The sequence below is a fragment of the Triticum urartu genome, chromosome 5 (genome assembly GCF_003073215.2).
Source record: "Triticum urartu cultivar G1812 chromosome 5, Tu2.1, whole genome shotgun sequence".
NCBI classification, from domain to species: domain Eukaryota; kingdom Viridiplantae; phylum Streptophyta; class Magnoliopsida; order Poales; family Poaceae; genus Triticum; species Triticum urartu.
The window spans coordinates 538,352,082-538,367,612 of NC_053026.1; the positions used below are offsets into that span (position 1 = coordinate 538,352,082).

At 49.2% G+C, this 15,531-nt stretch overlaps 1 protein-coding gene across 1 annotated transcript; it reads right to left on the reverse strand.

Annotated features, from left to right (window-relative positions):
• Window positions 1-503: 503 nt before the first annotated feature.
• On the reverse strand, window positions 504-2,175 carry LOC125510510 (protein WHAT'S THIS FACTOR 9, mitochondrial-like). Its single transcript, XM_048675718.1, has one exon. The coding sequence runs from the start codon at window positions 2,096-2,098 to the stop codon at window positions 836-838; it is 1,263 nt and encodes a 420-aa protein (XP_048531675.1). The 5' UTR covers window positions 2,099-2,175; the 3' UTR covers window positions 504-835.
• Window positions 2,176-15,531: the final 13,356 nt, after the last annotated feature.

Consider the following 15,531-nt stretch of genomic DNA (forward strand, 5'->3'; position numbering starts at 1 on the left):
GCAGATAGATGAGAACTGTTGTCAACAGAAAAAGTAATCTAACATACCTCCAAATTACCAAATAATATGGTTAACTGTACAAACATTACCCCATGTTTGCAGTTTTACTAGTACAGTTAATGCAGCAATTCTTTTAATATCTGAACGGAGATGAAACAGAAGGGTTTCTGTGTGTGTGTTTCATTTTTATTCTCATGAAAGTATATGCCTGATTCGAGTTTTTCCTTCGAAGAGATACATTTTCAACTTTGATATCAATGAGAATAACATTGTCACATACATTAATATTATGCGGCATCCTTTCAATATATCGTTCTCATTAGTAAATCAGGAGCACGCCTGTAGATTTAAATCCTTAGAATTTTATAAAGATATCAGTGGTATCCATGTGCAACAAGTTGGTACATAAAAGAATTCACTGAGAATCAACCAATAGCAAGGATCACCTCAATCGATTTGCTATGGACAGAAAACAAATTCTAATCAGAACACGGAAGGATAAATTTGCAGCTTTAATTGTGATCAGCAGTCTTTTTTATTGAACATGAGAGAATGGCAATAGCTATCATGCTTTCAGTAATCTACCTGAAAAACTAAGATATATATGATTAACTTAAGTGAAGCCACCATGGTACAACAAGGATGATTTCACTTAATAATCACCAGCTACTTCACAACCTAGTTAAACAAAAATAAGAACCATCTTCTAGTAGGTTTGGTACCTGTTATAGAAGCTGATTGTACATTATGTTGCTAGGTCTTCAAGCATATTCATGCAATTCAAACACACATCACCACCAACATCACAAGACCAACTATGATGCAGGTTCTTGTCTCAGTTAGCGGCTTGCTGCGGTTCTCCAGTTTCTCCCCTGTTCTCTGTATCCTCGTCATCGCTCTCCTCGTCCTGTGAAGCAACACCCGCTTCAATGTTCTCCTCATCCTCTTCTTCATCCTCCTCATCATCATAGTCATCCTCATTCTCCCCATCTGCACCATAGTCGTCTCCCATCATTTGGTCGCCACGAACTGTCTTCCTCTCCTTGCCCTTTGCTTTACCAGCCTCCTCCCTCCCCATATGCATCAAATGCAGGAACTGATACCTTATCCCCATCATTGGGTGCTTGTCCACCAACATATGCCTCCGATAGGCTTCCCGGAGCACCACCGTTTGGGTCCTCAGCTTATGCGACAGGTAGAAAATCCCTGGGTGCCTCGCAAGCACCTTCCTGAACCCCGGCGGTAGCCTAAGAGCCTCCCCAAGCTTGACCAAAACCTCCTTCTCCATCTTCTTCCCCACAGTGAGGCTGAGCGCCTCGTGCAGCACCGCCACAGTCCTCTTCTCCGTGATGTCGCTCCTCGGAGCCAGGTGTGAACCATCTTCGTACGGCGAGATGTAAGGCAGCTTCTGCCACTCATCCAGCCACTTGCGAACGTTCTTGTCGAGCTCAAATCCACGGGGGAACGAGAGCTGGAAGGCGATGGGGTCGCCGACCTTGTAGCCGCCGGTCCGCTGCGCGTAGGACTGCACGGCCGACACGGCGAGGTCCTTCCGGTAGCAGACGAGCTCGAGGAGGCGGCCGTCGGCGGAGAGCGCGAAGTAGTCCGGGTAGTGCGGGAGGAGCGAGCGGGGGAAGTCGGAGGGGAGGCCGAGGTCGAGGCGGATGCGCGCGACGAGGTGGAGCGGGAGCGCGCGGGAGGGCGCGAGCATGAGGAGGCGCAGCAGGCGGTCGGCGGCGTCGGCGCGGGTGGCGTCGACGGCCTGCGCCTCGTCGAGGTGGAGCGCGCTGAGCCTGTGCGTGGGCGAGACGGTGACGGGGTGCGGCGAGAGCGCGAAGGCGGAGGCGTAGAGGCGGAGGAAGCGGAGCGGGCGGAAGGGGAAGGGGATGGTGGAGGGCAGCGCGTGGAGCGGCACGGCGTGCGGCGGCGGCGCGGCCGTGAGGAGCGCGTCCTTGGTGAGGAGGAAGGGCACGAGGTGGCGCTCCCGCTCCACGACGTGGTCCAGCGCGCGGTCCCGGCCCCACGGCACGCGGGCCTCGAGGAGGCCCCGCACCGGGACGTAGAGCGCCGCCGGCGGCCGGCGCGGCAGCAGCGGCATTTCTCCGGGCGGTTTTGGGGGGGGTTTTGGTTGGGGAATGCGGCGGGGGTGGGGAGGAGGAGGAGGAGGAGGCGGCGTGGGTCAAGGGTTAGTGCAAGCGGCGCCGGACATGGGCCGCCACGCAGCCCCGGAAAAAAGGCCCGCAAACTGCCGCCGGGCCGACCGCGTTGTCTGTTGCGGGCTGAAGAAAGAAAAAACTCTCCGAAGAAAAAATCTCCTCACCTCCCCCGATGGGGAAAGTTCCCACGGCAGCGCCCTCGTGACAGCATCTCCAGCAGACCCCGTATTTTGTCGAACTATAAACTGCGTTTGCAGTTTGCATGGGGCGTTTATGTAGGCTGAAAATCGCGGTGACAGAGTAGAAACTGTATCCAAACCCGTAAAATTTTAAAAAACTTGTTTCGTGGGAGAAGTTTAAGCAAAAGCTCGCCGGAACTCGCTCGCACAGATAGTTCTTCTTCGCATAGTTAGTTCTTCTTCGCATAAGTTCGTACACAGCATGCATATATTACATATAAGTACGCCAGAGCTAGAACGGACCTACGCTATCGTACCACTACACAAAATTGAGCTCACCGGAGCTCGTGCGGTAGTTGCTCCTGCTCCCTCGCCGACCGCTCGAGGACGACACGCTTGAGGAGCTCCTCCTGCCCCGGGGGGAGGTAGTCCTCGGGCCCGATGACGCCTCGGCGCGGTGGTGCATCGGGCACGGCGCGGGGCGAGATCTCCTCCTTCGGCTCGCTCTTCACCGGAATGAGCCGCGAGCTCGATGCGCCCGATGAGCTCCCCGCGGACCAGTTGCCCGAGAAGGCATGGTGGCGGCGGGCGAGCTCACGATCGAAGTCGTCAAGCTCGTGGCGATCGAACGCCGGTGGCGGTCGGGAACCGCGGTTGAGCCACCGACGCGTCCCCTACTTGCGCGCGGCGTCAGATCTGACGCGACGGCGGCGCTCCGCCTCATCCCGAGAGCCGTCCATGGCTTTCGCAGGCTTGCGCGCGGCGGCCGGCGGCGAGAAATCGAGCGACGCGATGGGGAATGGGGAGAAACACGGCTGTGGGGGGGGTAGGGTTTCGACCCGCATCTGCCCCACAAACCCGCAGTTATACTGCTTTGGGGGTAACGGTTGTGGGTTGCGGCAAAAAAAATTGCGGGCCGGACGAGTATACGGGCTCTGTTCTGGCCAGAAAATTGGGTCGAGCCCGTATACTCGCCGGAATTATGCGGGTTCGCGCGTTATGCGGAGTCTGCTAGAGTTGCTCTGACACATCAAACAGCTCGTCCACTACTGCATTTCCTTTGTATTAGTGATCTAAACAGTATCATTACTTGAACACATCAGGCTTAAGCTTCTCCTCTGTCCAGATTCAAAAACTTATTGTGAGGAAATATTTAAACTCAAGGAGAAGGAATGCTTAAAGGTTTGTTTCTTATTGTGGTTGTGGTGGCATGAAAGAAATAAAGCAAACATTGGTGATACAATGAGAACCATCTCCGAAGTATCATCATCTATTGAGTATCACCTACTTGATTGTATTTCGTCCAGGTCACAAAGGAATGAGCCGAAGAGGACGATGGAGCAAAAACGGAAGCCTCCTCCTACTGAAACCCTGAAGATAAATACAGATGGGGCCTTCTTTAAAGCAGAACATACAGGCGGATGGGGCTTTGCAATTCGAAATGACCATGGCATTCTATTAGCAGCTGGTGCAGGTAATCTGGAGAATGTCTCAAATCCCCTGCATGATGAAGCTTCAGCACTACAACAAGCAACTAAGAGAAACTCCACTTGTTCGCCCCCCAGCGCCCCCATAACATGTCCGCCCCGCCCACCCCCCCATCAGGAAAGCCAGGTCGGTGTTCCTCTTCTTCGCGGCGACGTTGGTCCGGAGCAGGTCGAGCTTGATGGCGCTGTTCGTCATCAATGCCGACCATCGCGCCTCGGATTTATCTTCCCTCTGGGCGGCGCGGGTCTTGGCGTCGGCGATGCAATGCTCAATGGACTCTTGCAGATGCATGATAGCTGGCGTGGCATCCTTCACCGACTTGGCTCGCTTGTTGCCGTCCAGGCGCCCATCGTCCGTGCCCGGTGTCGGCGCGTCCGGCTTGTACGTCTCCTTGGCCTTGGCGAGGGTGCACCGGACTTCTTCCCACTTCTCACACTTCTCGATCCAGGAGAACACGTGGAGGTACTTGAAATCTTGGTCGGTGTTGTTGTCTTGGCGATACATGGTGAACATCTGCACCATCTGTGCCGAGGAACAAGTGTCCTGGCCGCCCGCTTTTTCTTTTTCCCTTTCCTCGCCGGAGCAGGCGTCGGCTCCTCGTCCTCCTCCTCCTCGTCGTCCTCCTCCTCTGGCTCCTCCTTGTCGTAGTCGAGCTCGCCATCCATGTCGCCGTTCAGGTCAATTGTATCTTCTTGGGCTGTGAAGCCGGGGGAGGCGGCGGCGGCGGCCGAGCCGGTCGTGATGATGTCATCCATGTCGGCCTCCGTCGCGTTGGGGTCGCCGAGATGCGATGAGGAGGCTTGTGAGAAGAGCAGCGCGCCATGGCGCAGAGGTGGCGTCAGGGAGGATGCGTAGGCCGGCGGTGAGTAGGTGTGCGGGGGGTACTGGACGCCGGCGGAACGCGGGTGAGGGCGTGCGCTGGGTCGGGTGGCCATGTGGAAAGGTGATGTTGGGGTTGAACCTGTCGTGCGCGTCGCCGTCAGCGTAGCCAGGCGAGGGCATGCACCCCCATGGGTGTGGCGACGACGAGAAGCCGACCGGCGACCCGCCGCTCTGTTGGCTCCAGGGAGCGTACGGGCCGTGGCCGACGGGCAAATTCATCATCCCCGCGCGAGAAGCCTCTGCTTGTTCCGCCGCGCGATCTGCCTGCTCCGCCACGGCCGCAGCTGCCGCCGCCGCGAGCATCGCCTTGTCCCGAGCCTTCTTGGCGTTGGCCCTATTCAGCCGGTCGGCGGTGACCGTCTCCCTGCGCTGAACTTCCGCTTTCCAGTCGGTGTTAGATATGCCCGGAGGCTTGGACGGCGGCGCCCTCTGCTCCCTCTGCTTCGGCTGGGTGGCGGTGGCATCAGTAGCAGCGCGAGGTGCCATGTACGTCTTCGGCGGCATGGCGGCCAGATGGAGAGGGGAGAGGGATGAGAATGGCGGGAGAAAGGGGGAATGGAGGGAAACGGAGGGGGAAAGCAGGGGGATCGGCGGGAAAAATGACTTCTCTTGCCGACAGAGCAGACCCACGCGCCTTTTCGCTTCGGCAGGCGCCCCCAGGCGACCCCCGGGGGCCTGGGTTCGGCTCGGGTTCGCCGTCTGTTTTTTTGGCCCAAACCGGCGATAAACGAGATCCTGGGGGCGCGACTGAGCCGATTTTCGGACGCCAGCGCTAAAAAATTGCCTTGGGGGCGGTTGGGGCGTGGCTGGAGATGCTCTAATATAGTTGTTCAGATGGGGTGCCATCAGGTGATGTTCGAGGCAGATTCAATGGTACTAAAACAGGCTATCACTACAACAAAGTATGATCTCTCCGAGTTAGGCTCTTTGTTCCAGGATGTTAAATTTCAAATGCGTGTGGGCTTAAATGTTTTAGGTGTTGGTCGTGCCGCATGCTCCTGGCTCCCGTGGCCAGCTGTGCTGCCGCGAAGGCCTCACCGCCCCTACTATTCCCACCGCTGGCCAGGCCCTGCGGCGACGGCAGCCTCACACCGCAGTCGAACCAGTGAACCCTCGTACTCCTTTCAGCGTGGGCATCCACTGTCGCGTCTTCCCCGGCTTCGCGTCGTCCCCTTCCCAGGCCTCGCCGTCCTCCACCGCCCTGGTGCTCTCAGCGCGGTGTGGTCAACGTGGTCAAGGAACGACTTCCATTGGAAGAGTACTGTACGTGTGATACGTCCATTTTGCATCATGCTTTTATATCAATATTTATTGCATTATGGGCTGTTATTACACATTATGTCACAATACTTATGCCTTTTCTCTTTTATTTTACAAGGTTTACATGAAGAGGGAGAATGCCGGCAGCTGGAATTCTGAGCTGGAAAAGGAGCAAAAATTAGAGACCTATTCTGCACAACTCCAAAGTCCTGAAACTCCATGAAAGTCAGTTTTGGAATATATTAAAAATATTGGGCGAAGAAAGCACCAGAGGGGGGCCACACCCTTTCCACGAGGGTGGGGGGCGCGCCCTACCCCCCTAGGCCCCTACCTCATGGCCCCCCTGGCATGCCTCTGGTGCCCATCTTTTGCTATATGAAGTCTTTTACCCTGGAAAAAAATCAGAAGGAAGCTTTCGGGACGAAGCACCGCCGTCTCGAGGCGGAACCTGGCGAAACCAATCTAGGGCTCCGGCGGAGCTGTTCTGCCGGGGAAACATCCCTCCAGGAGGGGGAAATCATCATCATCGTCATCACCATCGATCCTCTCATCGAGAGGGGGTCAATCTCCATCAACATCTTCACCAGCACCATCTCATCTCAAACCCTAGTTCATCTCTTGTATCCAATCTTTGTCTCACAACCTCAGATTGGTGCTTATGGGTTGCTAGTAGTGTTGATTACTCCTTGTAGTTGATGCTAGTTGGTTTATTTGGTGGAAGATCATATGTTCAGATCCTTTATGCATATTAATACCCCTCTGATTATGAACATGAATATTTGTGAGTAGTTATGTTTGTTCCTGAGGACATGGGAGAAGTCTTGCTATAAGTAGTCATGTAAATTTGGTATTCGTTCGATATTTTGATGAGATGTATGATATGTTTCCTCTAGTGGTGTTATGTGAACGTCGACTACATGACACTTCACCATTATTTGGGCCTAGGCGAAGGCATTGGGAAGTAATAAGTAGATGATGGGTTGCTAGAGTCACAGAAGCTTAAACCCTGGTTTATGCGTTGCTTCGTAAGCTTAAATCCTCTGGAGCACTTTCCTTTATATAAGAGTTTGTCCAGGCTTGTCCTTTGCTACAAAAAGGATTGGGCCACCTTGCTGCACCTTGTTTACTTTTGTTACTTGTTACCCGTTACAAATTACCTTATCACAAAACTATATGTTACCGATAATTTCAGTACTTGCAGAGAATACCTTACTGAAAACCGCTTGTCATTTCCTTCTGCTCCTCGTTGGGTTCGACACTCTTACTTATCGAAAGGACTATGATAGATCCCCTATACTTGTGGGTCATCAAGACTCTTTTCTGGCGCCATTGCCGGCGTGTGAAGCGCCTTTGGTAAGGAAAAATTTATATAGTGTGCTGAAATTTACTGTCACTTGTTACTATGGAAAGTAATCCTTTGAGGGGCTTTTTCAGGGTATCTTCACCCCGACCAGTAGAGCAAAGAGTTGCTCCTCAACCTACTGAACCTACTGGAAATTTTTACTGTGAAATTCCTTCGGGTATGATAGAGAAACTGCTAGCTAATCCTTTTACAGGAGATGGAACATTAGATCCCGATTTGCACCTAATCTATGTGGATGAAGTTTGTGGATTATTTAAGCTTGCAGGTATGCCCGAGGATGTTATCAAGAAGAAGGCCTCCCCTTTATCTTTAAATGGAAAGGCATTGACATGGTTTAGGCTATGCGGTGATATTGGACCATGGAACTACAACCGATTGAAATTGGAATTTCACCAGAAGTTTTATCCTATGCATTTGGTTCATCGTGATCGTAATTATATATATAATTTTTGGCCTCGCGAAGGAGAAAGCATCACTCAAGCTTGGAGAAGGCTTAAGTCAATGTTATATTCATGCCCCAATCATGAGCTCTCAAGAGAAATTATTATTCAAAATATTTATGCTCGGCTTTCTCTCAATAATCGCTCCATGCTCGATACTTCTTGTACTGGTTCTTTTATGATGAAGACTATTGAATTCAATGGGATTTATTGGAAAGAATTAAACGCAACTCTGAATATTGGGAACTCGGTGAAGGTAAGGAGTTAGGTATAACACCTAAGTTTGATTGTGTTAAATCTTTTATGGATACCAATGCTTTCATGAATTTAGCACGCCCGTGATACCCCTGAACCGAAAGAACCGCCTAGCTCAAATCGGTAGGGGTAATTTTGTAACTTACCCAACATTTCGGACAAGCGCGTCCCTAAGCCATGGTTCCCCACTCCCATCCCATCCGCCCACCCATTCATACACCGAGGCCACAAAAACCCGCGAAGCCCCACACCCTCCTCCGTCCGCCACCCAGCCGGAGCCTCTTCCCCGACGACGTTGTCCACAACAACACCTCGACGTCCCTCATCCACCGTACCAGATGAGGGTCCGTCATCGATCTCATCGTCTCGCCGGTTCAGCCACCCCTCCTCCACCTCCAAGGAGCTGCCCCGATGTTCCCCTCGTCTTTCGCACCACCTCCATTCCCACACCACCGTCTTCACCTGCACCACCGAAAGAGCATCATCATCACCGTTTCCTCGGATGAAGCTGAGGCCTAATCAGCGCCACCAAAGGGGTTGTACACTAATTGCCGCATTTTCTTCTTGATTCGATCTCACGGTGCTACCGGCGCTTGGTCCCAAGCTGACACGGCGCGGCTCCATCCACGGCGGCGTCGCCGGCCACTTCCTCCACGGTGCCGCTCCCTCGGCGGCGACGTCCACATCAGTAGGAGTTGCTGCTGCTTTAGCTCTCGCTCGCGCTGCTGCTCTGCTCTTGCTCTCGGTCCCCTGCTTGGTATGCTCTTTCTACTGCTCTTGCTCTTGCTTGTGTTGCTGCTCTCGCTCTTGCTCTTGCTTGCGATGCTGCTCCGATTTAGCTACACTTCAGTCGACTGAATAGACTTTCGGGTCAGTCGATTTTCAGGGGGTGGGGGGCTCGCCGGAGTTAAGGTAGAACCAGCCACAACGGAGAGGGGGGCTTGCCGCAGAGGTACCCCCACTATCTATCTTAGGGTTCAGGGTGGGGGCGGTGGTCGCCGGCGGTGGTGGGACGGTGGCATGGGGAACGCCGGAGAAAAAGCTCGGCACGGGGGGCCTAGAGGGATGGCCGGGGCGGCGGCGGACCGGCGGTGGGGAGTGGTTTTGGGGCGGGCGGGGCGGCGCACCGCCAGCCGCGGGCATCGGAGGACAGCAGTTTGGTCGGTGGTGGCTGGCGGCTCAGGGGGGTGGAGGTTGAAGTTGAACTGCACGCCCATTGATTTCGTATCCAACGGCTGGAAAATCGACTGACCAGAGATGAAAAATTCAGTTGACCGGCTCTCGCATGCGCTGCTGCTGCTATTGCTTTTCTGCTACTAGCAAGTGCATTCAGTTTTTACAGTAAAATTCAGTTTCGACAGTAAAATTCAGTTTCGAAAGCAAAATTCAGTTTCGACAGTTAAGTTCAGTTTCGACAGTTAAATTCAGTTTCGACAGTTAAGTTCAGAGATGAGCGGCTGATGTATTTTACATCTAGCACTTTGTGGTTATGTATTTTACGTCATCTATTGGAGATGCTATTAGAATTCCACTCAGGTTAACGTTGTCTCTCCTGTCCTGCTTCAGCCTCGGCGTCGTACAACTCACCGGAGTTGCTCCAATGATGAAACCCTCCATCACAGCGGAGCAGTACCCCGGGCTCCATCTCAAGATGCCTAAGATATTCTTCCCCTCCTCCGACAGCCAAGTCAGCCGGATCATCCTCACCGACCAACCCAATCACGCTGAGACTGACATGGCTTCGCCAAAGAGGTTGTACACTTATTGCATCTCCTTTTTACTCTACATGTTATATATATTGTCCCTTAAGCACACGTAGTAACGTGAAATATGATTAGTTTCTCCTACTATATGACAAGCAGTGAGGTACCAGGCAACTTAGCTATCCGTGATGGACTCTCTTGAATGCCATCATTATTTATCTCTCCGTGTTTGAGCTGTGCATTTGTCGATGGGCCTGGGAGTTGAGCTAGTACGGTAGTGGCCTGGATCCAAAGTAGTAGAAGTAGGCAAGTAGCACAAAAACATTTTTTTAGTGTAGCTTTTCCTTGCTCAAGCCTGCCTACTAGAATCGCCAGTGCTTGAAAGGAAAAGTGAAGGAAAAACATAGGAAATTGGAAAGTTTCCTATGGTACTACTATTCGTGCATTTGGTTCAAAGGAATGGAGTAAAGGAAAACTGTAGGATTTGTTCCTTTAGTGTCTCCTTCAAAGAAAAACCGTACGGATTTTAATTTCCACTTGTCCTCCTTCTCAAATTCCTATTCATGAAGGACAAGACTAAGAGATAGTAGCATAATAGCATTGTAACCGTACATTTTCTTGTGGTTTGACTTAATCTCACCATGCTTCTTTGCATCCTGTGATCTTCCAATTCTTGTGAACGAAACACCCAGATTGGCAGAAATACTGTGTTTTTAAATTCTCTGTTTTGCACGTGCATTCCTATCCTATTACTGTGTATTTCCTATCCCTGCGTTGTTAGAATCCTCCAATTCAAACGAGCCCTTACAGAATTACTTCTCTTACAGATAGTTGTCAAAGAAAACCTTGTGTGGTTTGTCCCGCTCCTGCTGCGCCATCGTCCACCCAAGTTCAGCTGCTCCAATGATAGAAGGGTCCAGCACAGCAGGGATCCGGCCTCTAGACCGTCTTTCGCCTCCTCAGATCTTCTTCCCCGCCACCGGCAGCCATGACAACTGCATTACCATCATCAACCGAGCAGATGACCTCGAGGACTGCACGGGTCTGCAAGAGAGGTCGCACTCTTTCGTGCCTGCTTACGTTATGCATCGCTTAATATTACATGCTACTTTATCGTCCTGTTCACTGATTAGACTCAGCTCCAAACTAATGGTCAAACTTGAGTTTTTAAATGGTTGTGGGGTACATATCGGGGCCGCAATCAATAGTATCTATCTACTATCTGGTTAACCTCTGGTGTCTACTATGAGTTTCATGTTGGGTGGGAAACATACAGTAAAGAAGCCATTATCTGTATTTTTTAACTGAGGCCATTATCTACCTGCTATCATTGGTTTTGGGTCTATCCACAGGTTGCTACCATCACTCTGGATTTCTGCATGCACTCCTTACATAATCTCACTATGTTTTATTCCTATGCATGTCCATTATTGTACACAATGGAATAGAACATGTAGAGCAAAAGAGACGAGCCTTGTGTGGCAATGAAATTTTATGCAGGCATCGCTCCATGGTAGGCGCAAATGCAGCCCCCCTCCACCCATTTCGGATTGTAATCGAGAGGAAGATATCTGTTCTGAGGGGGATTCACAAGGAGAAGACCACTCCTATTTACCCCCTGAGGTCTTCGCTCTAACTTGGCATGCTGATGTTGGTTATATCATGCATATGGTGCCTTGCATTGCTTATTTTATACATCAAATATGTCAACAGCTTAGTTTAGACATGCTTTGTGTGAATGCCATCTGCTTAGCTTGTTCATCGTTTATGTGAATTATGCAACGCCATCTTGTTTAGCCAGGCATCATATATGTGAATTTTGCAATGCCATCCTTCTTAGCCAGTCATCTTATATGTGAATTATATCAGGCCATCCTTTTTTTCATTACGTATTACATTCGTCAACAATGTTAGTACATTCAACTATTCGCGTGCATCAGCCATTTGACACGGTGATGGAAAATTCTGGAGTGAAAACAAAGTCTTCAGAGCAGACTATGCTATCTGACGAAGCGCATATCTCGCTAGTTAAGGATAGCTCCTCAGAGGAGGATTCAGAGACAGATGACCAGTCCTATTCCCCCCCGAGGTGTATGCTCTAACTTGGCAGGGTTATGTTGCTCATATCGTGCGTATGATGTCTTGAATTGCTATGTCATTTGATTAGTTTAGACATGCTTTGTGTGAATGCCACCTGTTTAGTGTCTAATTACCATATATGTGAATTATGCATTGCCATCTTGCTGCAAGACATTATATATGTGAATTATGCAATGATATCTTGTTGCAAAGGCATTATATATGTGAATTGTGCAATGCCATGCTGTTGAGCCAATCATCATGTATGTGAATTATATCATGCTATCATTTTTTGTATTACGTGTTCCATTTGTCGACAACAATTGTATATTCAACTACTCTTCCTGTGCATCAGCCATTTGAAGCGGTGATGGAAGTATCTGGAGTGAAAACAAGGTATTCAGAGCAGACAATGCTACCTACTGAAGCAAACATCTTGCTGGATACAAAGAGCTCCTCAGAGGAGGATTCAGAGACCGATGACCAGTCCTATTTCACCCCTGAGGTCTATGCTCAAACTTGGCAGGGTTATATTACCCATGTCATGCATGTTGTCTTGCATTGCTTAGTTTTTACATCATATATGGATTGCCATCTGCTTACTTTCTTACTATATAAATCATATATTTGAATTATATCATGCCATCATGTTTACATACACAACATCTATCTGAATTATGGCATGGCAACCCATTTAATAAAGACATCATATAGTTATATCATCTCACCCTGTTTAGTGTTTACAGTCATCATATTTTGAATTATGTCATTCTATCCGGGAATTATATCATGCTATCATGTTTCCATAGGCGGCATGTATGTGAATTATGGCATGCCAACCTATTTAATAAACACATTATATAGTTATATCATCTCATCATGTTTACGTAGTCATCATATTTTGAACTATGTCTTTCCATATTTTTTACTTAGCCATCATAATGTGAAATTGTGTCATGCTATCCTGTTTAGTTAGCCATCATATATGTGAAATTGTGTCATGCTATCCTGTTTGGTTAGACAACATAAATGTGAATTATTTCATGCCCTCTTTTATTCCCCACTATCCATTGCACCTGTCTATCATACAATGTCTGTACATTCAATTACTTTTCTTGTTTATCAGACATTTGAATTGGAGAGGGTGATGGCAGTATCTAAGGGAGTAACAACACGGTCTTCAGAAAAGATAGTGCTACCAGTTGATGCAGATAGAACCACGGTTGTACTTGCCCAAGAACCAGCCCCACCACACATAACCCAGACTCTCGCAGATTGTACCCCTACCCAGTTGGACAGAGAACCATCTACACCCCTTCTAACCCCAACCCCAGCAGATAGTAACCCAGTTCCAGATGACACAACACTGTCTCCACCATAGAGCACCCAAACAGAAGCAGTTAGTAAGGGAACTGCAGTTCCCAAAGCAAGAGGACCACCACTCCGAATCCCAACTCAATGCTTAAAGGAGAAGAAGAATTGTTCTCAGGTCAGGTCCTGTAGCTATGGTTCATACTCCTTTGCTCTTGCATCACTGTATTTACTCAGACCAACTATTTTCAAATTTGAAGGATGGAATTGAAACTCCAATGGTGCAACAGGTATGTTTTAAACCTGTTGCTTTAACTGGTTTGCTATTGTAACTTGCTCTATGTTGATTTCAGTTTCAATTGAATAAACAGTTATGTTCTCATGTCATGCACATTACAAGTGTTCTTATTGCTCTATAGTTTCCCACACTTATATTCTGTCTATTCTGCTTTGTCTTGAACAAATATAATTTGAACTGTGTCTCTATCTTGATTTGTCAACAAAACTAGAATGATATAGACCATAAAGTGACCATGGTACATAGATATATGTTTGTTTCATGCTGTTATCCTGTGCACTTTACTACTGAACTGATTTACCAAAATGAGTTTCATATACAACATGGTAAACCTATGATGTGTCCGGTTTTTTCTCTTTTAGAATGCGGAAAAAATATTGGAGAACAATACCCCCGTTATGCAATGGTAAAGAAAGTAATGCAGATAAGGTTCAAGATAGTGAGACATCCATGTTGGTCTCCAAGAAAGCTGATAAAAACTACCTTGACGACAGTGAGAGAACCCAAAAGTCATGTCTTGATGTAGTGTTCAAGTTACTGGCCACTACTGCTGGCACAAGCTCTTCGGACTCGCTGCCTGAATCAGTTCATCTTCTTGAGTCTCAACTTCAAGTTGAAAGACATCGATCAGATGTGCTACGATAGGAAGCTGAAGGACTAAGGAAGTCCCTGCAGAATTCAGATGCATACTTTCTGGTGCAACAGCAAGCACCGGAGGATTTAAGCGCCAAACAAGAGAAAGTTAATAAGCTTGCTAAGCATCTTGCCAGCATTATGGGTACCCAGGATATTGTTTCTTGAGATCTTCTGAAGTGGTTTCAGTTCTGGACTTGTTTTGCTGCGGTGTTTATTTGCACTGGTCGCCAACTTTGACAACCAGTGTATATCATATGCTATTTTGTTCCCTATATTTGCACTGGTGGTGAACTTTGATGCCCAGTGGATGTAATATGTGTAATAGCCATGATAGCCTAGCGTAAGTTGCTTGCTTATTTATTTCCTTGTTGTCTTGTTTATTTGTTTGCTTGTAGTCAGTGCTATTCTTTTTCCTCGGTTTGCTAGTGGCCGCAATAACCTATTTTTTTAAAACTAGGCCACAATAACCATGAGCTACATATTTACTGTAGTTACCATGGGCCTCCTACGGGTCGTAGAAACAATGGGCCTTCTTAGGGCCGTAGAAAGAATGGGCCTTCTACGGGCCGTAGCATCAATGGGCCTTCTACGTACCGTATGATTGATAGGCCAAACATGCGCCAATAACAGACCGCATTATGGGCCGTAAACGGGCTAGATTTGGAATCGTCCGTTCATGGGCCGACAATAACAGGCCATCGTTAATCGTCCGTATTTGATGACGTTATGAAACGGCCCAACGGAGTAACGGGCCGCAAATGGGCCAATTGTAACCGCGGGCAAAATTTGGCCCACAGGCAGAAAAGGCCAATGACGGGCCGTAAGTAACCGAATGCTGGAAATGAGCCCAATAAATGGGCCTTGAGAAGGCTGAAAGATAACATGGGTTGGAAATGGCCCAATGGAATAATGGGCCGTTAATGGGTATAAATGGGTACACTGTTCATTGCGGGCCAGATTCACCACGGGCCGTTAATGGGCCAAGAGTTACAACTGGTTTCGTATGGGCCGGAAGACATCATGGGCCATACATGGGCCGGAAGTTACAACGGGCTGGAATCATATTGGAAGGCCTAGATAAAACTACTGGGCTTAATTCGGATAGGTCGTAACGGGCCGTGAGTTAGCGGGCCGTAAATGGGCTATATACGAACATACCGTTAACAGGCTTCCGCGGGCCGACCCGTTACCTTTTGACCAAGTCAAACGGGCTGGCCTTTTCACCGGAATGGCCTTTGTTGGGCCGTGCCACGTGTCGACGTATCATAGGTGCCTCCTGTCCAATGAATGGATGACATCTGTCCCAACGGTGAGCCAACACGTGTTTGCTCCGGCCAATGAGAATTTTACACGTAGAAAATCCTCATTGGTCCGGGCTGTTAGCGGGTTATCGGATCCAAAATTGGACCCGATAGCTTAACGGCGTTCCGTTACGATGTATGCCACGTGTCGGTCACCCTTGATGAAAGCACTACCAAGAC